Here is a 26,734-nt window from a genome sequence, read left to right on the forward strand (position 1 = left end):
ATCCAGCATTCAAGATAAAATTTTTGAATTGATCCGCATCTCATCTTCCTTGCATGCCTAGCCCCTGGACCCTGTAAATCTCTATTTCTTATCAGACTGTATTTCTTATCTATATCAGGCCATAAATCGTGTGTCACTGAAACAAACTAGCATGCCAGTGAGATGTCCCCTTTTCCTAGTTCAATCTAATCCATGATATGCTAAAGCCATTATGTGTCTTACAGAGGGAAGCTAAATTGGACACCCCAAAAGCATTGACCTAATGCTGTAACTGCAATTAGGTCAACAAAGCTTAATTCCTCAAGTGTTTTTGCAACAACCGTGTCCTCTTTCCAGTCAAATATACCACTGTGCAAAGCATGTCATTCAGTGATTGCATCGGTGAGTGCACATTTAGCTTCAGGGGCTGCACACACCATTCCCAGTTTGGACTGAGGGTGTGAAATCCAGACCAGAGCAGCGTTCACTCACTTCCTTCTCGTTGTCTCAGCCTTCAAGGCAGAGTTGATCTGCTTTGTCAGGTTCACATGAGAGTCGTTGGTGTATATGTTACTTTATTCTTGCACGCCGCGACATGTAGGAATGTAAAGGTTCTTTATTACCAGGAATTGCTCTGGTTTTCCTTAATGCTTGTAAAACTTAAGCATTATATTTTGTCTACATTTAAAATGGTACATCCTACCAGCTTGACTTGTCCGCTAGCAATAGGTATATTGCACACTTTTTTTGTTTTGATAGAGAATGCTCTCACAGTTCTGGAAAGTTCAAAATTACTATTTAAAAAGAAAGTCAGCTCAATATTAACTTAATTTCTTCTACTGTGCTCTTGCTATCTGTGCATACCTCCTCCTCTACTACAGTGCTCACCAGCACTTCCTCAAAAAGCAGCATTTATACTTTTGATCCATTGCACAACTGGCTCATCAAACTGCCCTGGTAAACTGATGCAATCAAGTTGCACATATTTTCCCAATTTTCTCTTTTAAAAAAACAAAAATATTTTTCTTCAAAACAATGAGGCTTTTTCTGCTGGAAGCTGCAGAAGCCATATGTGTGCGAATGCCAATCCAAATCCTATCCACAAAATGTAACTGACCTGTGATAATTTCACCCTGTGTGGCTCTGTCTTTCTTAGAAGCTCCAATTGCCATTATCGATTCTCGTATATTATCCATCTCAAACAGCTTTGATGCAGTCGATCTAACGAGTGTCATTCTACACGCATGCCCTTTGGAAAGCTTAGGGACAGCCACTAACTTTAGCCTCACAGGGGGTGAGCTTCTGCAGGGTCCCCGAGGCTGGGAGGCTTCCCTAGGAGTCAGGGGATTTCCTTACTGTTAGTGTCTGGCTCAAAAAACGAGGAAGAGAGATCCTGAAAACAAACCTTTCTTCATATTCTGATATAAATAAGATGACGCAGCATATGAAACACTCTTCTAGTGAATGTGTGTGTTCTAGTGAATGTGTAAATCCTGATCCCTTTCACCACCTAATATATAATAGTAATGTGATAACTAATTAAGTAAATTGCAGAGTATTACTCATTTTTTACAACATGATTGTGCTAATCTTTGCCGGGCGTGTTAAGTTGTAGAATCTCATTATCTGCACACAAATGTTAATTTGTTAAACAAATCCCACTGGCAATTCAGGGATTATTCGCTGTTGGTTTACTCACTGCTAAGCCTTTTGGCAAATTCCTATGTGAACATTATATAGCTAGAGATTGGGGCAGCTTTAATTAAAATTTATAAATTTATGACAGTCGTATTGAACTACAATAATTGAACAAAGAAAATGTCATCAGTTAATTAAAAGTACACATCTGAGACGTGTAATTAAAAGTTTGGTGTAATAAGGAACACTTTCCAGTAAGCCCAAATTAATGGGAATTTGGAAAAAAAAATTAAATGTTACCATAAAAATGCACTTCCTTTCTCCTTACAGTTTAAAGTAAAAATGTTGGAGCAATAGTTTACTAAAAGTCTTCAACACATTAACTGGATCTAACTAGGTCACTAAATTAGATAAGTACATATTTGTACTATACTTACAGTACAAAAGCGTATTTAACCATATAGAATTGTGATGTTTATATCAAAATGACTAAAAAATCGTTATATCTTTCCACTAGATGAAAATGGATGAAATATTCTCCAAGAGATAATTTGTGTATAAAATAGGTATTATTTTATATTTTATTTTATAAGCAAAACAAGTCGATTTAGGACACAAAGGTGTATACTGAACACACTGTCAGGGAAGAACCTGTTTACTTTGCTAATGTCATACCACCCCCAGTGGTCTCAAAGGGAGATGCTACATCATCTTGTCACCAGGGCAGGGACTGGGGCAGGGGGATGGTATTTAGCCAGATGTCGAGGCTGTCTGGGCTGGTGCACGGCTGATCTAAGGGTCCCGACAGAACTGCCACAGCCAGCCTTGGTAAGAGCAGCCTTTGAGACTACTCTAATACATTTAGAGATTGTTCTTTTCTCCCTTTCTTTCACAACATGGAGAGAAGGTATATCTGTTGGGATTGATCCCAATCAGCTCACCTGCTAATTACGTCCAGTAATACAGCTTCCGTCCACTACTCTTGGTTCACTAAAGCTAACGATGGTTCATCGGCCACACAGAAATGAACTATTGTGATTCCTGCAGACTGCCGATAACTACTCCAGAAGACATGATGTGACTTACAGTAGGCTTGTGGAGTGCCACATTGGGTTTTTTTAATAGTGACAGCAAGCGAAATATGCAAATTAAACGTGCATATTCACACCTAACAACTTAAAAACACACGTTGCTGGCAGTGAGTTTACCATTGACTGGAAGAAATAAATAATCTATGTCGTGGTGCAGGCATTCATCTGGATGATCTTGGTTTTTGAAACTTTAATAAAGCTTACAAAAATAGTGCTATTTCCCTAATTTTTTTTAAATTCCAAAATACCTTATGTGGTCCTACAAAATGCGTAATATTTCCCTGTTGTTTAGGCAATAGCAGGAATCAAAGCTGATCTCCTTAGAGTTCTGTTTGTTACAAAATAAATGTAAATAGGAGTTTAAGACAGATTAATGGATTCCCAGAAGAAATCACCTAGATATTAGAGAGGCACTGCATTTATTAGCTATTTTTGAAGATTATTTGAAAACTTATTTGCTATTGTATAGCAAAATAAATTGGCAATCTAGGAGTAACTACTGTCTCTGTCATCAAAACCTAATTGAACATTGTAGGATTTTGATCCCTATCATCTTCTTACAGGTGATTTTTCTTTGTAAGAAATGGGGAAATTGCATTTCATCTTTATGCCAAAAACTTCACATACTTTGTTCATGTACTACTGCCAAAAATAACCTCATATGTCCTAGGATCACCACAAATTATTCTCCTTTAGTTTACTAAATTCTGTGCAAAACATTTGAAAAAATATGTGAGAATTTTTAAAGTTTGTTTCAGGTTCTATCACTTCCAGAATTAAGATAAATAATTCTGTAAGTTATTTTTCTTTTTTTTTTTTTTAAGAGAGGCTACATAGATAATCTTCAGGGAACAGTGACTTTCAAGTACATTGTTTCCCCAGAATTTTCATTATTATTTTTGTTACTTTTTTATATGTCTTACCAGGCACGCTTTAATGTATCTCTGCAATTCATTTCAGAATTTTTATTTAAAATGATTTTAAATTCAAAATATTCTCATCAATGTAGGGACCGCATGCATTGTGTTTCCGCTTACATATACATGTAGTGAGGAACTCAGTGCATCCAAGAATTGGATTAGAGATAGAAAATAGCAAAGTGCATGCACATTCATTGTAAATCACTGAGAGTGGAGAAATCCTAAAAAAAAAAAAAGTGAGCTTCTTTCTCTCTAGATATTATTATTGTGGTTTTAAAATTGGAACATTTACACATGAGATGCTGAGAATGTGCTGCCTCCTCGTCCTCCTTGACAAACACCACTTTTCAGCATAGGGAATTGAAACAGGAAAGTTTTCTTGGGATTACTATGGTTGGGAAGAAACTAAAGAAGATGCTAGGCAAAAGCTAGGATCCTAATCTGTAATAGGTGGAGGAAAAGAAGATGGTGTTCTCCTACAGTAAATCCAGCAGAGGATTGCACTGAAGAAGGAAGAGCTCAAAACAGGGAAATATTTTTTGTGTGTTTCTTTCAGAATTTTTATTTTTGCTCATTTTTGCATCAAATACACCAAAAGACAGTTATCTGGATTTGAAGCAGTTAGCATTCCATAAACCACTTTCCTTCTTAATATTTTTCTATACAGTAACATGTTGTGAACATTTCTGTGGCGGTCAAGGTTGGGAGTTAAGAGACTTCACAATCAGTGTAAATGCTGAGGTTCTCTGCGCAGGAGATTACCATGCGACGTTTGTTAGTTAGGATATGTGACATCTTGGTTATCATGATTATTTTGTTTGCAAACATAAATCAATATCCAGATTCTGTGATACAAAACCTTACGGTATTGTTTGGCATTGTTTAATACTGTAGTTTTATTAAACTGTTCTTGGAACCATTTTATTTCAGAAATAATTTATGAGAATAAGGCAGATTGGAATGTCATTATTAGTATTATTTTAGATGCCAACAGTCTATGTATAAATAGGCAGTGAACTATCAATGTTACTAAAAGTCATGTTAAATTGAGTGACAAAAATGGGGTTTAGGCTATACTGTATTAAATTTTCATATAACTGTCAGCAGTTTGGCACATTTATCAGCCTACATTAGCAAAGAATAGAATAATCTTTCCTACAAACTAGGAAAATATCATTGCCCCATCATTTAAAAAAATAGAGGAGTATTAATAATAAAAACTAATTTCAGACCTCCAGATCTATGTTCTATCATTGTTTTCTTTTAATGTTTTTATTGGGACACTGATTCAGATGAAGGATTATGAGAAACCCCCAGCTTTGGAGGAGAAATTTAAATACAAGTGTATACACGGGGAAAAACAAAAAGAGGCTGTGCTAACATCTGAGTTCAACGTCTTTGATTTAATGTTTAGATCACAGGGGACAGATATGAATAACCAGACTGATGCATATTAAACTAGTTGGAGCTATTTTTAAGTCAATGGTTTTGTTCCTGCTGTACTCATTAGAGGAAGAGACTAACTGATCTCATGGCCTTTACGATGATTTGCAAAACACTTTAAATAGCATAGCTTAAAATAGAAGAATATAGAAAAGTATTATGTGAAGGGTTTAATGTAAGAAGGGTAAGAAGTAAGCAAAGGAAAAAGAATAAATAAATCATTCTGCATGAATCAGAAAAAATGAGGGCACTGCTCTTGCATTGAAAAATTCTCCAGCAAATATGATATTAAGTGATTACACAGTATTAGAATAAAGGCAGACCAGAAGAAAATCAGAACTGTGGGGTTTGTGGAATATTTAGTTTAATCTAAATTACTTTAATGAGACAGCCAAATGAATAGAGGGGGGGAAAAAAAGATGGTAAGAAGGGTTGCACATTTCAGAGCTTTAGATGCAGCTGTGGTACGAGACAGGAGGCAAACGTGAAAGTAGTTGTGGATACCTACACCAGACATCGTATTAAAATGAGGAAACAATGAATGAGACAAAAGGCCGCAAAGAAGGGACCTACTGATGCAGATTTACTGCATCGGTAAATCAGGCAGTGGTAAGGATTTCCTGGTAGATCAATATGAAGATGAGCGATTATTGCTATGAAAATTTAACCCTTAAATGTTATTTCATTTGACTACTGAGGATTTTGGCTCTTCTGTATGTTTTAAATCAAGTCAGGCCCAAGTCAAGCATAGCTTCTTTTGTGTGCTTGCTAACCCACCCCTCCATGAAGTAGGATTTTTTATACGTAAGAAGTTTGTTTCTGCCCGATGGTGTGTGAAGCTTTTCAAATGTAAATGCAGGGATAACTGGAGTTTCTCATCACTAACTTATTCCCTGACTTCTCTGATCTCTTTTGGATTCCACAGCCATATTATTATCTTGATAGGGATGTCAATAATAAAATCTAATAGCTTGTTTTTCCTGTTTATGCCTGCAATTCCAGTCCAAAGGGCTTCTGCATCACACATACAGTACATTAAGTAGTTAACTTGCTAATCTGATTGACTTTAATACTTCTTAACATGTAGCTCTATTCCATCACTGACAAAGACTAGATATCAAGGAAATGTGTATTAATTTTACAGCAGCCTGTTAGTTGCCTTCATTTTCCAAATTTGCCATAAACAATTATATTGATGTGCCCATTCAAGACTGGACGTTTCAGTTCTCCTGTCTCAATTCTTAGACTTTTACCATTTATGTAAAGCACATGTGTTACTGTTTTGGTTTTCTGTAGTCTACTTACGAGGTATTCCTTTTGTTCTGCCTGATACCTAGTCACTCTTTGACTATTGCTAGTCTATGCATGATCCTTTACTCAGAGATATGGTATTTCTGTGACTTTACTGGAAGGGCTGAGTCTTTGCCTGCCAGCTATCCCTTACTCTGCAGTGACCCTGTTAAGCTCTTGACTGTACTTGCAGCAGGCTGGGTTCCTGTTGAAGCAAATGAAGACCATCCAGCCCACCCCTTTATTTGAGAAGTATCCTCAGGTCCTGATTAATCTTCATCTCTTTCTTTACCCATTTTGGAAGCCAGGAAGAAGAAAAGTGTTAAACTCTGTCTGTTTTCCCTAAGTTTAAGAAAACCCTAAAGGCTGAATGAAAGCAAAGGGCAGGAGGATGGGGGGAAAACAATGTTTTGTAAGAGATAAACAAGGATGAAAATAGATTTCTAGGAAGTAAGAAGGGAGATGGCTAGTAGGCCACATCAGGTTGTTTACTTGAAGAGAAGATTACAAATGAGATAAAAAAGCAAAGTCAGGAGACGGAAAAACATGTATGGGATCTAGAAGTTTGTTTTAAAGAAGTTAAGCCTTAAGAAAAAAGTCAGGGAAAAGTGAAAGAATTTAATAGAACAGTGGAGTTGTAACAAAATTATAAATCCTTTAGACATGAGATTTAGATAAAGAAAAAAAAAGGAAAATTACAATAGGGAAGAGTCATAGGAGTAAAATGCATCAGGTTTTAAACACTGTTTTAAAACCCTTTAAAAAGAAGGACCAGCTGGATCGCCGGGCCAAGGCCAATTGTATGAGGTTTAACAAGGCCAAGGGCCGGGTCCTGCCCTTGGGTCACACCAACCCCAGGCAACGCTCCAGGCGTGGGGCAGAGGGGCTGGGAAGTGCCCGGGGGAGAAGGCCCTGGGGGTGCTGGCTGACAGCCGGCTGGGCATGAGCCAGCAGTGCCCAGGTGGCCAAGGAGGCCACCAGCCCCCGGGCTTGTGTCAGCACTGGTGTGGCCAGCAGGGGCCGGGCAGGGATGGGGCCCCTGTGCTCGGCCCTGGGGAGGCCCCACCTCGAATGCTGGGCTCAGGTTTGGGCCCCTCGGGACAAGAAGGACCTTGAGGTGCTGGAGCCTGTCCAGAGAAGGGCAGCGGGGCTGGGGCAGGGTCTGGGGAGCAAGTGTGCTGGGGGGCGGCTGAGGGAGCTGGGGGGGTTTAGCCTGGAGAAGAGGAGGCTGAGGGGAGACTTTATCGCTCTCTGCAACTGCCTGACAGGAGGCTGTAGTGAGGTGGGTGCTGGTCTCTTCTCCCAAGTAACATGCGACAGGACAAGAGGAAATGGCCCCAGGTTGCACAAGGGGAGGTTTCAATTGGACATTAGGAAGAATTTCTTTACTGAGAGAGCGGTCAGGCACTGGAACAGGCTGTCCAGAGAGGTGGTGGAGTCGCCATCCCTGGAGGTATTGAAGACATGTAGATGTGGTACTTCAAGGCATGGTTTAGGAGACATGGTAGTTTCAGTTGACAGTTGGACTTGATGAGCCTAGAGGTCTTTTCCAACCTTAATGATTCTATGATTTTATGAAGCTATAGACTAGGAGTTTATTTTGTGTGAATATACATCCTTTGGCGTTCACTACTTTTCAGACATTGAATGTTGACCTTACAGGCATCTTTGGTCTATTTATATTCCAAGATTTATTATATGAGAGGGACAGGGTAACAAAACAGGCACAGATATTTGTATTTTAGCAAAAATTGTTATGTTGAGTTGGCTATTAGTGCATTACTAAATATTAGTATATTCGTGTGATTATATATAAAGGTTTGTAGATTTAAGGATAATGCAATGTATTCTGAAGAGGCATCGACGTTGATTTTACAAACATTTATCCTCTGCAACTGGAGGAACCCAGCCTGCCAGGATTTGAAGAGCTATCATATCTTAAATTCCTACTTAAAACAGTCTTCTAAAATAATTCCCAAATAAGGAGTCAATGACCATACATGCACAAGCGTAAAATGCACAGATGCAGTTTTTGAGGTGTCCATATCTTAAAGAAGTCCTGAATTCAAGCAACATTTGCAAAGACTTGTCTAGAGTCTTCTCTTGAGTCTAGAGAAATGTACTTGGGCTCATAGATTAAACTCACTACCGTTATGAGAAATGCGTCTGTCTTTGAAGTGCTATCTATAATTTTAATATTTATTTATTTTTATCATAAAATAGTTTCCTTTGTTTTGGATAGGGAGGCCTACCTGCAACTGTGCGCTGGGTTTTACAGGACCAAACTGCAATCAGACAGTCTGCGACCATTTTTGCCAAAACGGAGGAACCTGCAGTGTCACTGCTGGGAATCAGCCCTTTTGCAACTGCTTGCCTGAGTATACAGGAGACAGATGTCAGTATTGTAAGTAATCTCCACAAACTCTCAGATCTGGAGTTATGATACTCTAAAGCTGGATTTATAATAAAAGTTCTACAGAATGGAGGTTTAACATGATTTGAATTATTTTTCCATAACACACGTTGGTAAACTTAGCTCCAAAATGATTCCTACTGCTAAGGGAGTGGAATCTGATGTATTCAAGTGACCTTTGAACATATTTCCACAATATCCATCTACATGTGTAGGAGAAGTAAAAGCTTTTTTAGGGATTATTTATTTTAGTATTTTTGTGAATGAATACGTACAATTGAGCTGTACAAGACAGCTGACTTTGTCAATAGAAATGAGATAATTGTGTTAATATTTTCTACTTCAACTTCTCATATTTTTTATCTTATGCTAGTGGAATACCTAAATACAGTGAATCAACGTAGTTGGGTAAAGAATTTCTCTGATATCCTTTATCTTCGCAGACCATCACTTGTGTCTCCAACTGGTACCTTACTCTTAATTTTTATTTCTATCTGCTGTCAGCAGCATATTGACTTTAGAGGTTCACAGCTCTATATTCTGTCATCTTGCTCGGTCTAAGATCACCTTCAGAATGGTTTGTGCCCTGTCCTAGTATTGAAAATCAGGATTTCTAAGTATCACTTTTGTTTAATTCTCAGGACTTAGGTTGTATCCTCTGCATCTGAAGTTCTCCATAATTTGCCTTTCCACTGACCCATCAGTCTCTTCTCATCGAGATACTGTTTGCCAAAGGTCTCCATGCCTTTAGAAAGGCTCTTCTCGCTTTTTAGAACTTTTTCTAAATATTTACTTCTTTTACAGAGGGGAGGGGAAAGAAGATTATCAACCAATAGGCCTTCTGTTCTTCCTCCATGTATGTTTCTTTTCTCTCCATGCTTTCTCATAGCATGGATCACCATTATCTGTCTTCCAGTGACTCAAGGCATTTGAACGTAATCTTGAATTTCTTCTTTTCATCACTCATTTCAAAATTACAGTTTGTATTCCTTATGTCTCTTCAACATGATGACTCACTAGGAGCCCTAACCTAAAAATGATTGTTTTTCTGAGGTCAGAAGTATTTTTTTTTAATCTCCTTTTTTCTACCCCGGTTTGCTTTGAGTATAACACTGTAAAATAGAGGACTATCATAGTACCTGTTACAGAATAGAACAGTACATGTGAAAGCCATCCTCTGTTTTGTACACAATTAAGTGAATTTGCTGAAGAAGGCTAGATTTAAACTAGATGGAAGGGAAATTAGCTCTTGTAAAGGTCTGACTTAGAATTATCTACAAGATACAAAAAGTATTTAGTTTTAATAAAAGGTCTGTCAAATAAGGAAAGGGTTAGTGTGTGTCTTAAATAGGATTTGTACTAAAGTAAACTGAATGTATTTCCAGTTGGGAGACTATGAAATAAACTGAAACCTTTGAATGGAAAACCAGCAGTAATTGTGATTCTCTCCCACTTGGTATTAAACAAACTGCATGGATCCACAAATAACTATCTGCAAACACAATTGGGTATTTGAAAACAGTATAGTACATAAATCATGCACAGACAGGCACACAGATTAAGACAAAATATTTACTTTAGGCTTACCCAAAACCAAACAAATTGTTTCTAATTGAATGCTTCTGCAAACACCTTTTTTTATTATTATTATTTTTTTAAGAATTAATTTAAATGTAAATTTAGGGGTACTTTTTAAACAGTGGTTATTATCAGATTTGGACTGTCTGCTGACTCTTTGGAAAAAGGCCACAACACTGGAACTTGAAAACATTTTAAAATATGAAATAAAATTAAGGTTTTATTTATTTAAACCTTAATACTTTTAGGAAGAAAAGAGTCTTACAATCTTTTAGACATTTTTGTGGCCAGTAACAGTTCTGTGAAATTGTACAGCTTTACTGTTAATAATGTGTATATAAATACACATCAATGATTTTTTGCTTTATTCACACATATGTATGATTTTTTGCTTTATTAATCACATTCATTTTGTAAGCATGTAGGAATATATTAATACATCATTGTTGCAAAGATTGGTTGCCTCTAAGATTTTTTTTTTTCAGTCTTTCTATGATGTGATTGAAACTAGTTCATATGCAAAGGATGATACATGAATGTGCATAGGTATTTTACTCATGCTCCCAAGCTGAAAATATTATTAGGGTTTTTTTTTTTATGGCAGGGAGAAGACATTTCCTTGCAGTATTGCCAGATTGCAAAGACCTTATTTCCCTCATACTTATCGTCTCCAATTACCCAATGCAGAGTTTCTCCTGTGATTAGTTCACATAAGGGCTAATAACCAAAATGTGTGCTCCGTGTCAAGGCACTGGCACTGCTGAAATAAATTTAAGTGAATGAATTTACATAGAATTCTACTAACATTGTGCATGTTATTATATACACATGAATTTGATGTATTTGAATATAACTCCCTATTTTAAATTCCTGAAATAAGACATACAGACTAGTTAAAGTTCATTTCTTGTATCATTTAAGGCCCAAACAACCTAAAACATAGAAAACGTTTTCATGCAGTTACAGTCATTCGAAGTGGATATAGTGATCTCACAAGCTGTTACTTTCCCTGAAACAGAAATTCTTTTCTCGAGGAGAAGAAAAAACAAAACTGAAAAAAAAGGAAGAAAGAATTATTTTTGTGTCATTTTAGCCCAAATGTAGCATACACATTTTAGATAAAGCAGAAGATTAAAGGTGTTTGTGACTACAATCAATAAGAAAAAACAATAATTGTTTTAGAGTATGAACTTCCTAGGTTTAGTCCGGTTTTTTTCTTGTCCTGATGTACATGGAAACATTACCCCCTTGCAATGCTTTTTTCATAAATTCTCTCAATGTTAGCTTTCAAACTATGGTAGTTTTTGTTGAAAAAACAGCCCCCCTGCTGCAAATTACCATTCTGTACCTCAGACTGGGGAATGGCAAACAATAAACTACTTCATTTAGCATCTTTTAAGCCTCTCTGGTTGCTCAGTAGTGATTCCAAAGGCAGGTGAGTCTACAGCCTGCATAGATAGGCATAGGCACACAACGAATAATCAAATGGAAATAACTCGTCCAACAGCCAGGCTTGGCCCTTTAGCAGAACTCTTCCAGCTTGGAGAGCGCCAACGGCACGGCTGTCAGTACATACTTCTCTGAGAGGGGGAAAACTGAGCACAGGGAAGCATAAGCAAAATCTTTCCCACTTGATGAGGTACCCTCACAAATCATTCGTCCTGAATATATTCAGTACAATATATCAATTCTAGTAGTCTCCAGTTTGCTGTTTGCAATGTGCCCCCAGTCGAACGGCAGCTTGAGAGTTTATACTTCCCGACTCAAGGCTGGGGTTGCCATTTGGCCAAGGTTTTGTTCTCTAGTGAACAGCTTGATAATCCTGAGCCATAATTAGCCATATCCTGAGCTTCAAGGGCTTGAATTTTTTAGTTTTGTCAGAAAGGTAATATTTTATTTATATGGAGCAGGGTAACTCTAAGCTAATACAGATCAATACTGCAGAATTGATACATCTTATGTATCAATTACTTCATCTGTCCATCCGGAACACCACCAAAAGCTCAACACGTTAACTACACAGAACTGGAGGAAGTATTAGAAACAGAGAGAAATAGAAACTTTGAATGATTTGGCCCCAATAAGGAGCTTAAATGGCAACTTAAAAAAAAAAAAGTTGTCACTACTACATAAATAAAAATGAACAGAAATGTTAAGATACCAGTATATTGTAGCTCTGGAAGCTTCTTCAGTTAGGCAACTTGATTTTTTTCAAAAGGGATATGAAAAAAAATGAGACAGTTACTGGCACTTCTAAAGAGTTAAAGAATTCACTACTTGAAATCTTAGTCTTGCTGGCATTTAAGCAGTTAAATAAGATAATGGGATCTTGCACAGTCTATAAAGATAAGGATGTATGTAGTTTTTTGTAGAACTTATGGATTATGTCTTTATACATTATTATTAGAACTTCATGAAATTTTAATATGTGGATAAATGAAAATAAAACTTAATTATTTCAAAATACTGCTTCCATTTCAGTTTAGCATAATCCTGTTAATGGTAATGTGAATGTATCAGAAGATTTTTATTCAGCCAATGTCCCATTAAATACATTAACATTGCTCTACTTTTCTCATCGGTAGTCTTTATATTATGTGGGATGATGCCATAAATGGTTAGACATCTAGAAGGGAAAAAAATATCTCTTAGGAATTTATCCTTCTTTTTCACTTCTCAGGACTACATCATTAATACACTGTGTGTCTGTTTATGGGGTATTCTTGATTCTTGTAGCTGCCGGTGAGCCACTAGCTTCATTCATCGTTTTGTTTTTATTATAGTACCTTTTAAAACACAGAAAAGTAAGGTGGTATTTTTTCTATGATACTCTTTAATGTCTTGTAGTAATTAGCTTTCATGTTGCTTGCAGACGTTTGCCACCATTATTGTGTGAATTCTGCATCATGTACTATTTCTGATGATGGAAGTGTAGAATGTGTCTGTCCAGTACGATTTGAAGGTCCAAAATGTGAAGTGGACAAATGTATCAGATGTCATGGGGGACACTGCATAATAAACAAGGACAGTAATGACATAGTATGCAAGTAAGTGTGTGTGTGAGGGGGTGGTTATGGTCAAAATAATGTGTTTTGTAACGATTATATTGCAGTATCCTTCAAATCTCTTTCCCAGTGGCTAGCTCCTGAACTAGCCACATCACAGCAGTTCCTTTGTGCGGCTCCTGCCCACCAAATCCCACTGGCCTTTTTAAACCAGCTTTTGGAGCACTCCTCACTGAGGAGAGCATAATGTAGGAGGAGACTGAATGGGTCTTTACTTGGAAAAACTGGAATATTTAATAAAGTTAACAGTCAAGTTTTACCACACTGTTGGAATTTGTTCTTTCTGCAGTATCTGTGATAGTGATAGAGACATACTGTATACTGGTGAAAGTGTCCGCGGTAAGATGTGCCTCTGTACTGCTGAGTGATTATCTTGTATAATGATAGTTTATTTTCATTAAAGGAAAGACTGAAAATATTTTGTGTAAAAAGCTCACTGCCTGTGAGCTTTTCAAGGTGGGAACATAGAACTCTTACAATCAGTAGATCTTATACGTATTATAAAACCAATATTTTAACATATAATTATAAGGGAAATCACCAGATTTCATAAAATACTGATTGCTATTTGTATTTTTTCTTAACCATGACAGTTGCACTAACGGAAAGATTGCCTCTACCTGTCAGTTATGTGATGGCTACTGTTACAACGGTGGTACATGTCAGCTGGACCCAGAGACAAATATACCTGTCTGTCTGTGAGTATCCTGCATTCCCAGATCTGTAAAATGTCTGTGTGCCAATAAATAATAAAACTGTGATGCATGTGTCTATTTTTGATCTCGCTAGGATGTACAACTGCCAGTTGCAGTCGTAACTTACAGTACTTTTTCTAGCTATTCCTGTAACCCAATACTTTGTCTACCTTTTGCAGTATGTGTATTGAAAGATACAACTAAGGTATATATTGTGAATGCATATATGTATGAAGATATATCTTTTGAGACTTCTCATAATTTCAGGCCAGATCTAAAGCCCATTTAGGCATTTGTTCAGGAATGGCATCAGGAGGTACAGCATGTTTGACCTCCCCTGCTTCTCAAAGGTGGATTAAGTCTTTTCTCCTACAAAGATGGTCAGAGGTGGGGGCAATACACTCCTGATGTCTGGAGAACAGGAAGAATAATGTCAGTGTTTCTTTCCTTCATGGGTCTGAAGATATGCTCACGCATCCTTTGTTTCTGCCCTAACCTTCACACTGCCCACAGTAGCTTGGCTGTTCTGTGGTAAGTTTGCTCTCTCCCTCCTGCACCACAATTGAGAGAATAATTTAGGATGCTTTTCTTAAGCCCAGACATGAGATACCAAAGGAAATGTGATTCTGTAGTTGAGATGGTGAAGTACTGCCTTGAGATGTAGAAAAGCCTACATTCTAGTCCTTTCTTGAGAGCTATGGTGTATCTTCCTTTTCAGCTGCTAAATGTAAAATACAGAAGTAGTCACTGTAGCAAGAAATTAATTTCTTTCCTGCTCTCAGTTACGCTGAGCTACCTAGTTATACTCCTGGTTTTTTTTTACTTTTGCCTAATAAATGAACCAATCTTTTCTGCACTGCTGAAAAGCTTCATTGTGGAATAGCCTTCTACTTCTCAGAACAACCTGGAGGTCAAAGCATCCTCCAGGAACATACGAGGTGTTGGAAGAGATAACTGGACTCGAGTGTCTCATTTCCAGGGTGACATAAGTCGTTGTCCAAAGGGAGCTGGCATTACAGTTTTGTAAATACAGATCCAGCCATCCCTTCATTTTGTTGATGTGTGTGAGGCAGGTGATCTTAAAAGAGAGTGTCTGTTGTATTCAGACTCTCAAGGAAGTTACATAGAGAAATGGCTAGATTTTGTAGTGTGGCCAGTGTAAGAGATGGACCAGCTGTTCCTCCCTGTGAGAGCTCAAGCGCTTCTGAATGTGCAAAGGGGCAAAACTGTAGTCGCTGTGCTATTGAAAAGAAGGTGTTTGCAGCTTTGGGGTTAGAGCCAGTGGAATGCAGTTCTGCATGGTAGTCTGTATTCAGCTGAAAATGCTTGAAGTGCCTACATCTCTTTTTCATTATTATTTTGATCCAGCCCTTTTTACGTGATATTCGTGTCTCCTTAGATGTCTCTGAGGACTAGAGAAGACTCATAAATCTCAGTAAAAGGAGAGTATCAGAGCTATAATACGTAAGGCCCAAATACGATGATGAAGTCTGGTGATTCATGTGCTTAAACACCTAGAATGGCTATTTTGGAAGCTTGTGATTCTTCCTTTCTGTTTCTGTATAAAACTGGCCTATTCTTTATCGAATTCAGATGGAACACCATAGCATCTCAAGGAAAACAAGTTTTATACATTAATTTGTGTATGGATTTACAATACATAAATGCTGCAGCATATGCCAACACTGTTAGCAATGCTAAGAAAACAGTCATGAACTTTTTTAAGGCCATTGCACTCTGGATCAATCAATACAAATGTATAGGACGTTTGACAATAATACTTTGTTAAGAATGTTAGATCCCCGAACCCGTCAGTTAGTATAGGCCCATTGTTTTAAAAGTGTTTGAGGAATGCTGATGAGCAAACTTTTCAGTATATTCAGATTTGGACCTTCCATGAAAAACAGAGTATTAATTTTGCTATCTCTGTGTGTGTGCCTGTGTACGTGTGTGTGTCTTGCCATCATTATATATAATGCGTTTAAAATCTGTTCAGCAAAAGGTAGAATATTTATATAGGTCTATTTTACTGAAATTCTGCAGATGCTCTGTGGGGTTTAAAAGTCAGCGCTGTGACCAGAAAGTGAACCCTTGTGATTACTACTGTCAGAATGAGGGAATTTGCACTTTAACTGCGTTTAATGAACCGAGATGCAAGTAGGTTTAACCTTCCACTTAATGCTGCACATTCTGTGACATCATTTCAGGCCACAGTTCATTGGTTCAAGTCATGCACATTCACATACATTTCACAATATATACTTAATCTGGGGGCTTGTTTCTAGAATACACACGTTCCCTTTGATAAGTGTACTGATGAGTATATTTAAACATACCTTTGGAGTACCTGTCTCATTGGAGGAAGAAATAAAAAGTTTTATTTTTAGTAAGTGAATTCAAAATACAGAAAATGCCACTTGGCTTTTATTGATCGCATTTTGAGATATTTTACCAAGTTAATCCTACACAGCATGATGTTTAGCAAACAGTGATGTTGTACATGTTTCATAGTCCAAAACTGACTTCCTATTATCTGTACAGCGAAAGGAACAGAAATGCTACTTAGGTACCACTTCAGGAGTTAATCTTGTATTCATAAGTCTCATTGTTCACCTTATAGAAATAATGCTGTAAAACAGAAATTGTTAAACAAAACTATGTGAGTTACATCATAACTTTGACTTCTCTGATAAAAAAGATGTGTAAAATAGATGCATTTGTATGCTGTATTTCTCTGAAGGATTTTAGGTCTATTCCTTAAAGAGAAAATTTTAATCCTCATCAGGGTAAGAGACAACCTTAGTCTTTGAAAATGCTGTAAGGCAGACATACAAAGATATATGAAATACCAGGCAGATGAACATAGCTTTACTCAACAATTGTGATGCAAAAGTCAGAATTGAAATCACGAGCCAAAGACCTAGACTTGGGATAAAATATGAAACTCCAACATGTTTAAACTTATCGAAATGCACGGTTTATGAAAACATAAAATGCTGTGGGCATGTGCTGTGGTTGTCTGGTGGGTAGCAATGACAGTGACTAGGTATGGTGAATAATCTAATTTTTTAAAAAAATATCACAATTCCTTTGTCAGTGTTCTCAAGCAATGAAACTCTATGATGGAGCTATCATGAATCCATTGGAAAGTAGATTAGTCTTCTAACTACCACTTCTTAAACTTTGAAGAGCATGGATTGCGTCTGTTTATCGGTATTTGTGTGGGACATGGTTACTTGGAACAGCTTGTTTCTCCATGTGTCGTACAGATACATAATTCACTTCTTCACGTTTGGAATATAGACAGAACTAGTGTTCCTGTTGTCTCTTCAGACTGATTGTTGGGGAGCACGGCCACCACTGCCTGTGTCTAGGAACTGTTAAGAGAATCTTCTAAATTGTTCTTTTTTGACAAAGCCAAGGTGACTTAGGGGAAAGGGAAGAGAAGCAAACAGAAGTTGTTTGATGGAGTCGAATACAGTTACAGTGATAGAGGGGAAAAGTGTAACTCCATATGTCTCAGTTCTCCTTGCCAATCTCAGTTCAAGCTCCACTTGTTCCCAATATTTTGTGTTTTTCTGGCACCAAATCAGTTCTTAACTGGAGCTTCTTTATAGTTTTACCAACCTGATACTGGCAAGTAGAACACCTCTGGAAGGAATGAAGTGATCCCATGTTTCACAACAGTCACTGTGTCAGTGAAGAGGAGTTGCAAAGATTTTCTCTGTAACTTCTGCTCCGATGTTAGAGAAAATGGTTTATCCCTCCAACCTGCATGTCTGGCCACACTCTGTATGACATCTGTCTCTGGTCTCTGAGAGACACTTATCTAAGGGCTAACATTTTTCATAACCAGTCTCCAATTCATGGGTGGGTGATTTTTAGAAGAAATAGGACATGGCTGGGTTTATTGTCTCTCTCTCACAGCCAGATCAGTTGAGAATGCAAACTTTATACATAACCAAGCTCTTATTATCATTCAGTAAAGACAATGGAGAATAAGATGTATATATTCTAAAGGGCAATCTTAAAGGCATAAGTATACAGAGGAACTATACACATATAATAACATACTCTCCTTTTACCAACCTGTGCTGTTAGGGTACATTTTTATTTTATCATCCTACCTCAAGGGTTTTTTTTTTCAACCTGAATGCAGTAAATATTACGGACACATTGGAAAGAGAAGTTGTGCTTTTCACCTAACCAGTCTAGGAATGAATTAAGGCCTCACTATGGCTGCATATAAGCCACCAAAAAAGGAAGGTTTTGTGAAGGTGGTATTCAGTTTCAGTGAATACTATGTCACGGTCTAAAAGATACAGAATATACCATGATATCTTTTTGGATATAAAGTTCTATGCAATCTAGATTATTAATTCTTAGCATTATTTTAGGAATATAAAGAACATTCTTCCCTCCCTCCCCCCATTTTTGTGCTTCTTGCTCAATAACAAAGGTTGCAAGAGAATTTAATATCAGAATGTTAAAATATGACCTTTTCTAAAAAATGTACCACTGCAGGTGTCTTTTAAAGAAGTATTATCTTACATATTGTTACTGTCTTTTTATTATTCACATAGTAAGTTTTTTAAGGATATTTTTAGTACTACTCACTAATGGGTTGGGTTGTGTGGTATAACACGAGAAGCATATGAGATATGTCTGAATTGTGCCAGCAACTTCACAAATCCATTGAAGGCAGAAGGAATAGGAGATCAGATTCAGATGGGAAATAATCAAGAAATTCTTTTTCTATTTATTTCACAAACTGTCAGTTCCATCTGTTCTGTCAGTCTGTCTTTTGTTTTAATAACTACCTTTATTTGCTTCTCTGTTTCCTTTCCGCTACTTTCCACTGATTACCTAACCGCATACATTAATGCAAGAGAAGCAAGGTTTAGGGAGAGATTATATGTTGTTATTATGCTAATGAAGACAGTTGGAAAAATATTAAAACTTTCAAGTACACAGGATCGTTATTGGTTGTTACATAGGCAATGCTCTCTCAATTTCTTTAGTACAGAATATTACCCTCTCTCACCTTTGTTTCTTTTATAGTTCACTGTTACTGTAGGCTGCTGTAATTCCATCTCTGTATTGCTATTATTATTTGGATCTGGACATCGATGAGGTCTATTTAGTAGTATTATTATTATTATGAAGGGGTCCAGAGAAGGGCCACCAAGATGATCAAAGGACTGGGAAGCTGCCATATGAGGACAGGCTGGGAGAGCTGGGTTTGTTCAGCCTTGAGAAAAGGAGGCTCAGAGGGGATCTCATCACCATGTACCAGTACTTAAGGGGCAGATGAAAAGAAGACGAGACTCCCTTTTTACACAGAGTGACATGGAGAGGACAAGGGGGAATGGACACTAGGCATTATAGAAATATAATGAAGGATAGTTTCCGTTATAAGTTTACAATCAAAACCTGTAGAAAGTAAAATCATATTGATCCTTAACTAAAGCCAGCTAAATTTAAAGAGAGTTTTTAAAGGCTCTAACAAGCTTTTGAGCAACTCTGCATGCCTGTGGCTGAGGACTTTAAGGTGAAACAAGTAAGATTATATTATTATGGCTAATTAAGAGAATAGTAATTTATTCCTTCTTAGGTCACTTTCTGTATAGAGGTGTGTGTGCAATTCTGTGTATCTGCAGTTTGGAGCCTCTGTTTCCTATGTGTCATCAGAAACAGAGAGAGAAATTCAGAGGACAATGTACAGCATTAAATTAGCTGCCCGTGGCTAGATATGTTGACTGTTCAGTGGGCTTCAGGTTGTTTGTGTTATATTTCTACATTAGAACAAACATCATTCCGTCTATAATGAAGACTAAATCTTCCTGGATAGTTTAATTCCTTGCAGTAAGCAGATGCATGACTTCTGGAGCAAATTAAATAGAGAAATCAGTGGTCTTTCAGATTAATTAAAAGGCCCATACCATACAGGAGCTTGAAAGAGAGCATAACTTTGGTAGCAGAAGAAACTGAAAAATAAAGGGTGGAGAAAGAATAAATTACTTCATTTCTGAACTGAGAATTTTGGTGGAGTAATATGTTGAAAACAATAGTGAACAAATGGGGAGAGAACAAGTCATGAAAGTTCTTAAAAGTGATAACAAGAAGCTTGAACTTGGAGGTGGAGATGTGGCTAAATAAGAAAAAACTAATTCCTGCAGGAGTGAAATGAATAAGAGAGGTGTTCTGTCCAGCTTTATTTGTAGTCGGCTGGAGCGAGACACTGTGTGTGTGTCTGTGTGTGTACATGCGCGTGTGCACGTGTGTGTGTGTGTTTATGTCACAGAAATGAGAAAGAAAAGAGTGCATTCCTTCTTGACGGAGGAACTTCCCTCCAGCTCATATTCCTGTGATGCTATACGTCCCTCATGACATTCCTTTTGTGTTGAGAAATCCTCAAATGTGAACAGTTTTTATGTAAGTATATGGATGACTTGTACAAATACTGTAAGTATGTGCAAGTTCATAAGTAAATGTAAAACTCATAACTATGGCAGACCTCTGTTCAAAAATGGGTTAAGATACACCCATAGTCCCATTGCAGGCAAGAACCAGACTGCACCGTGCAGTCCCCTGACTGGCGTTTTCTGAAGGTTGAGTAGAAAAAGCTACTGCAGCATTGAACAATTGCAGCATTGGGAAGACCGCCCAAGAGCAGAAGGCAGCTGTAACCATGACAGGCAGTATAAGTCAGAGAACAGAAAATTTGATTAAGTATCTTTCAATAAATGTTTTCCATATGATTTCCTAGGGTATATTTAACACACTACCCAATTACAATTACAACAGGAAGTTCACAGTATTACGCTAGTGCTTTGAGAGCTTTCTTTCTCAACTAAAACACCTTTGTTATAAATGTCTTTAATTTGAACATAATCAGCAGGATATGACTTTATATTATAGAAGATCTTTCATTCAGTCTTTATCGCAAACTAATATTAGTTGAAGAATTAAATGCAAACAGATATTGGAAGGGTGGTTGTCAGAGGAGAAATGACAAGACCTTGGAAAAGAGGAGTATGTGTATTTTTCATTGAACACTTACTAGCTAGGCTGTAATGCAGACATCCTTTGTCCGTGAGTTTAAAATTGTTTGGGGAAAACTTGCATAGTAGCTACTGCTGTACAGCTCTGCTTACTTTGCCTCTATGAGAAGGAGAGAAAAATGTGGTTTGTCCTATAGCTATTGATCCAATCATTTCTCATTTTTTCCCCATTTTTACCACCTCAGGCTATTCTTTTCCTTTTGCTTTGTTGCTCAGTGTAATTTCAGCTACAGTAGTAGTCATCTAGACATGCTTAATTGTTATATATTTACTCTATGTTAATAATTTTAATACTTGTATAGCATATCTGCTGTACACATATTACTAGGAGTGTGAAGTTTAATGACCCTCAGTTACTTCTTTTTCTTACCTTGGGATGATAGGAGCTGAGTTGTGTCTGAAGACTTGTTCCTTTGCAGCGAACTCCATGCAGCAAGTGTGGATGATGATTTGTATATAATACTGTCATGCACAAATTAAATTCATGTTTGAAGTCATATTTTATTTTGTCTTTTATGTTATTACTAATTTTAAAATTCTTTGGGTTCCTCAAAATAATATTCGATGGTTTTCCCTGATATTTGGATTATACAATTTTCCTATACTTAATTTCTTGGATTGCAAGGCAATCTGTATTTCATTTTAAGGTAACATAGAGTTTCTATCCCTTAGCTTCTGCACAAATTCTTTCACTTTGTTTTCCTTACAAAGATGCCAAGTATTGCTCATTAGACAGAAGTACTAAAATGTGATATTTTCTTGTATAAAATATTAAGGAAAAAGTAATACTTGAAAATAATTAAACCCTACAGTGTAGGAGAAGGTAAAAAATGTGCTATTGATCAAAGCTGGGGTGGGTTTTGGGGGCTTTTGTTCTTACAAATTCTTTGTATCCTTGAGGTTTTATCTGTGGGTATAACTCTATCATAACAGCTAAATTTATTATAAGAAATAGTTTAGTGATTGAGTTTTGTGTAAGGATTTTGTCAACCTGGAGTTGTAGGGAAAAGAGATTATTTTGACTTCTGTCTTTCAATGCAATTTAATACAGATAGTAAATAACTATAATCCAGATGTCTTCTTCTCTCGTCTTACACGTAGTTTTAATATTAATGATAAAGCATGTTCCAGTGGAATTTTAATGTAAGTGTTCTTAAAATAGTGTGGCTGGATACTTTCATTAGGATGTTTTACTATATGATACTGTCTATGCCATGACTAAATACAAAAGCAAAGTTAGAAAATTACTTTGTATAATGAAGAAATATCATTTATAGCTAAGGAACATTTTCAATTCCCCTTACACCTCTGTTTTGTAATGACTCTTCCACAGATTCTGTTATATTTTCTAGACTAATCTTTCAATGCTGCTTTCTGTCATTTTTTTGATACACACTTGTATATTGAGTTGGAAAGCAGTTGTCTACAAAAGGATTTTTAACTGCATATTATGCCTGCTATATGATGTTTTTATGACAAGACCTGTGGCACCAAAAAAAAAGGGAAAAAAAGAAAACAGAAATGAAAAAAAAATTGCATACTGCCACCAAATTAGCCTTTTTACTAGTTTTTTCTGTTTATTCAGACATTTCATAGTCAAATGGTTCCTTTTGGTCAAGTGCCCGTATAATTGAGTTTAGAGTGTTTCAGTGCACTGACCTGTAAGGGTTATACAAAAAGAGAGAAGAGAGACATTCTCTCCCATGAATAGATTCTGTAACAACAGCATGACCAGTGTCTGAAATGTAAATACCTTAATTCTAAATATCCCTCATTACAGGTGGGACACCTTTATAATTTCAGTTTAAAGTTTTTAAAACATCTCTCTGCTGTAATACTATTTCCTCAAAATAAGTAATTCCAGTCCTGTAGGCCTTCTGTATCTCAGAACATGTTTCCCAAGCAACCGCCTCTTTCTAAATGTAGAGCTAAGTTGTAGCATATTTTTATTAATGACCTTGGCAGCAGACTGTGTACAACCTCTGTTTATTACGTTCACTTTCAGTTTTTATGTTGGCATTCTCTATGACGTTGCTGCTCTTTGATCTGTTCCTGTTCACCAATTCTGTGGCAACTGGAGATTTGCACCTTAAGATGTTCACTGTAGCACCTCGCACCACTCAGCTGACTCCAACCCGTCCTTCACTGTCAAACTCCCCATCTGTTTCCATTTGTTTTTATGTGTAGCTCAGATCAGGCATTATCACTGTTCTTTTTTCACAGTTTTTGATAATATGAATGTCTTCAGTGAAACCAGTGGCTTTATGCAGTTCTGCTTCGTTAATGCCTTTTGGTTGCCCACACTGCAAATGTCCTTGTCTCCGACTATACAAGTATTGGCAATGCTACAGAACAAAAGGTCCTGGGACCAAATGCTTTAAAAGGTACAAAATACTGCACATCAAGTTGAACCAGAAGTCAGTTCCCATGCTAGGTACTGAGCAGTCTCAGCCTAAATGTCCTAATAACAGAAAATGTTATTATTAAAAACAATTTTGGTCTACAGTATCAGAAGACAACTGAAACTGGTTAAGACCTGCTCATTTCCCATGTTCCTACATGAACAGTTGTCGATGTCCCAACCCCATCATTATTCATGTGCCTGCTCATGGCTAATTCGCTGTGTCAAATTCCCTTGCAGACAACATACCTTTCCCCTGGGTTTTACTTCTTTTTCTATTCTGTCTGCCCAAGACAAGTCTTTGCTAGCTTGCTGGACCATAAAAGGGCAATCATTCTACCTCTAAGCGTAGAAGGAAATAACTGCCATCCTGTCAGTGCCAGTCCCTTTGAAGTTTATTGGAGACAGCAAGCATTTGGAAAAAATGAAAATGGAGTGGCAAGCAGCTATCATATTTTTATGAGACTTTCATCAAATGCCTGAGAAGTGTTTCAGTATTGCTGACGTTTACACTTTTACAATTAAAATGTCAAGATAGTTAAAGAACTGCCAATATTCTTACTTTAATTTCTTCCTGGTTGCTACATGTATATCTGTAGGATTTCTGTCTTCACCAGCTGTGGTGTCATATCTGCTGCAAGATTTTGAAGAACACAACTGTGCATTATACACAATTTTCTCATAAGCTTACACTTGCATGCTTCATAGTGATTCTTATGCTAGTCTCACTGTCTTGTATTCTTTAAAGTGTTTTAAGACAGATTCACAGTAATGATTCTCTTATACAGCGGATGCATTTGAACCTTCAGTATAAGGATTTAGGTACAAAGATAAGATATTTCTAACTCTCAGAGAATTCTTTCCCTTTCAATAGTGTAGTATTAAATGAAAATTGCCTCTCATAACAAGCTTTAATCACGTGAGCTAAATCCCCATCAGCAATGATACAAAACTTCCCATAAGAAATATTAAGACTTTATTTCATGGTTGTCACATGCCAACAGTTTGGAACCCAGCAGAATATTCTAGGTATAAAGATTTATGGTGTTTCTGTACAAGAATGGAGATACTTATTTTGCTGCCGTATGCTGAATAGCAATCTTTCGAAAAAGCAAGTTCCTTGAATAGTATCTTAGTAAGGTAGGCTGTCAGTGTAATCATTTCCATTTGATATAATTGCAAAAAAGAGATCTGTAAAGAAATGAAACAGATTTATCTTTCAAAAGATTCAAATAATGTGTTCCATGTGACTTGGAATGTGCTAAAATGGTGGTATGCAGGACTGCCAATGTTGGTTGGGTTCAGTTTTAAAATACATCATTGTGAACCATAATGTGTGTAATTAATTAGTAATTGGGGGGTTCCTTTGCAGTGAGGAAATTTAAGTGTGTATTTACCATGTTTATTTAAGTAAACAAACTTATTTCAATAAACATGAAGAGCTGCTAAATTTTAATGCAATCAACCATTTGAAATTTTTTTAATCAACTATTAATAAACATGTTTTTAAAGACCATCTGTGCCTTACCTCTGTAGAGTTTGAGTTAAGCACCTTTATAACATATTCTACCAAAAATGAAATTAGTTCCCTCCAAAAAAGTTCAAACTTAATATGAAACCCAGTAAAGAGATTTATCTGAATGTTGGATTGTGCTAGAATAGGCTTAGGAGCAAAGAGAGAAACAAGCCATTCCTCTGCAGTGATGTGCAAAGACAAAAGAGAGTCAAAACCATCACCAGCAGAGTACCAGGGCCTTCCTGTAGGAATTACACAATTTTTGCCTGGAATATTTTGTAACTTTCCAAACCTTTTTGTATTATAGAACAATGTGAGTTGTTAAGCATGTCTGCCTCTAGCTTCTGCAATTTTTTAAATCCTTAGAAAGACATCAGATAACAATAGTTCTTAGAACTGCAGGCAAGGTAATGCTCTGTTGCATTTTCCTAAAGATAACCCATGTTGAAATTCATACATAGTTCAAAAATACATGATTTATTGCGCTATATGCAACAGAGGCAGATGAAAAGTGACTACTTCCTGCCATTTCCACAAGAAGAGTTTGAGATTCTGTAGTAAACTTAATCATATTTACAGCTGGGTGAATAAGCACTTGAATTTCATTCGGGTATTTGTTTCCATTTTTTGATGGATTTGCTGAGTCTGCATACATGGACTCCTACTGTTTGCTTGTATGCATGGAGGGCATTCCAAATCCCGGTTGAAGAAATATTTGCATATTGTTATTTACACAAGGAAATGATAGCAGAATAACTATGCACTCATCCAGGCGCCTGGCTCGTGAAACATGTATTCTGAACATAAACAGTATTCCGGGTCCTCTGAAGCCAGCAGATGCTCCTGCCCCTTCAGGACAGCTCTTTTTGCTTTAACTCTCACACCTGTTTACACACACATATATATTTCTGCAAACACATACCTAGGTATATAGTTCAAAATTTAAAAAGATAAGCCCATTAAATTCTAGAATTTTCGGGCAAACCTTTACATCTGAAAGCAAAGAAAAGGGGAACTTCAGTTAATTTGTGAATATTAGTCAAGGATAGGTCTTAGTTGTTCAAGTAAATTATTACAACCAGGTCCGTAAGAACTATTCTGCAGTAAAGTTTGCATTTTCCAGAGCAATGGGGGACACCAAGAAGTGTGAAAGGAGCCAACTGGTATGGATACTGTGAGTTACAGGATATGTGCAGCGGTTTATGTCCAGTCAGATACGCTTTGTGCAATACAGACGTGGCTGTTAGAGCTTCTAGATCAACGCTGACTCTAAAACTATATGGCACAAATAAAGTGCCTTAGCAAATAAGCCTTGCTGGACTAAGTTGGCTATGCATGGATCCAGCTCAAGTGTTGCTTCACTATTGCATTGTAGGTGGTAGTTGGTATAAAAGGACGTTAATATACTGTTGATTATGCCTGTTGGTTTATTATTCAAGAATTTTAGTAGCGGACTCTGGAATGAAGATTGCAGTGATAATAACAGGAACTGATGATACAAAGCTGTAGTGTTAAACTAAAAATGTACTCAGAGTGTTGTAAGTGCTGTGGCAGAGTACTGCTGACTCTTCCCATGAAGCTTATTGTTTATTTTGTAGAATCACTGTTGTCATTCGTGTAGCTCTTGAGAAGATGCTGGTG

At 37.0% G+C, this 26,734-nt stretch overlaps 1 protein-coding gene across 1 annotated transcript in view; it reads left to right on the forward strand.

Annotated features, from left to right (window-relative positions):
• Positions 1-26,734, forward strand: part of LRP1B (LDL receptor related protein 1B) — a 762,836-nt gene that overhangs the window by 725,190 nt on the left and 10,912 nt on the right. Inside the window, exons 84-86 of the mRNA XM_075092828.1 lie at positions 8,604-8,765; positions 13,225-13,399; positions 14,011-14,115. Of these exons, the coding sequence (XP_074948929.1) occupies positions 8,604-8,765; positions 13,225-13,399; positions 14,011-14,115 (442 nt within the window). The remainder of the gene's footprint in view (positions 1-8,603; positions 8,766-13,224; positions 13,400-14,010; positions 14,116-26,734) is intronic.

This window comes from Phalacrocorax aristotelis, chromosome 5 (assembly GCF_949628215.1).
Source record: "Phalacrocorax aristotelis chromosome 5, bGulAri2.1, whole genome shotgun sequence".
Taxonomy (NCBI): Eukaryota; Metazoa; Chordata; class Aves; order Suliformes; family Phalacrocoracidae; genus Phalacrocorax; species Phalacrocorax aristotelis.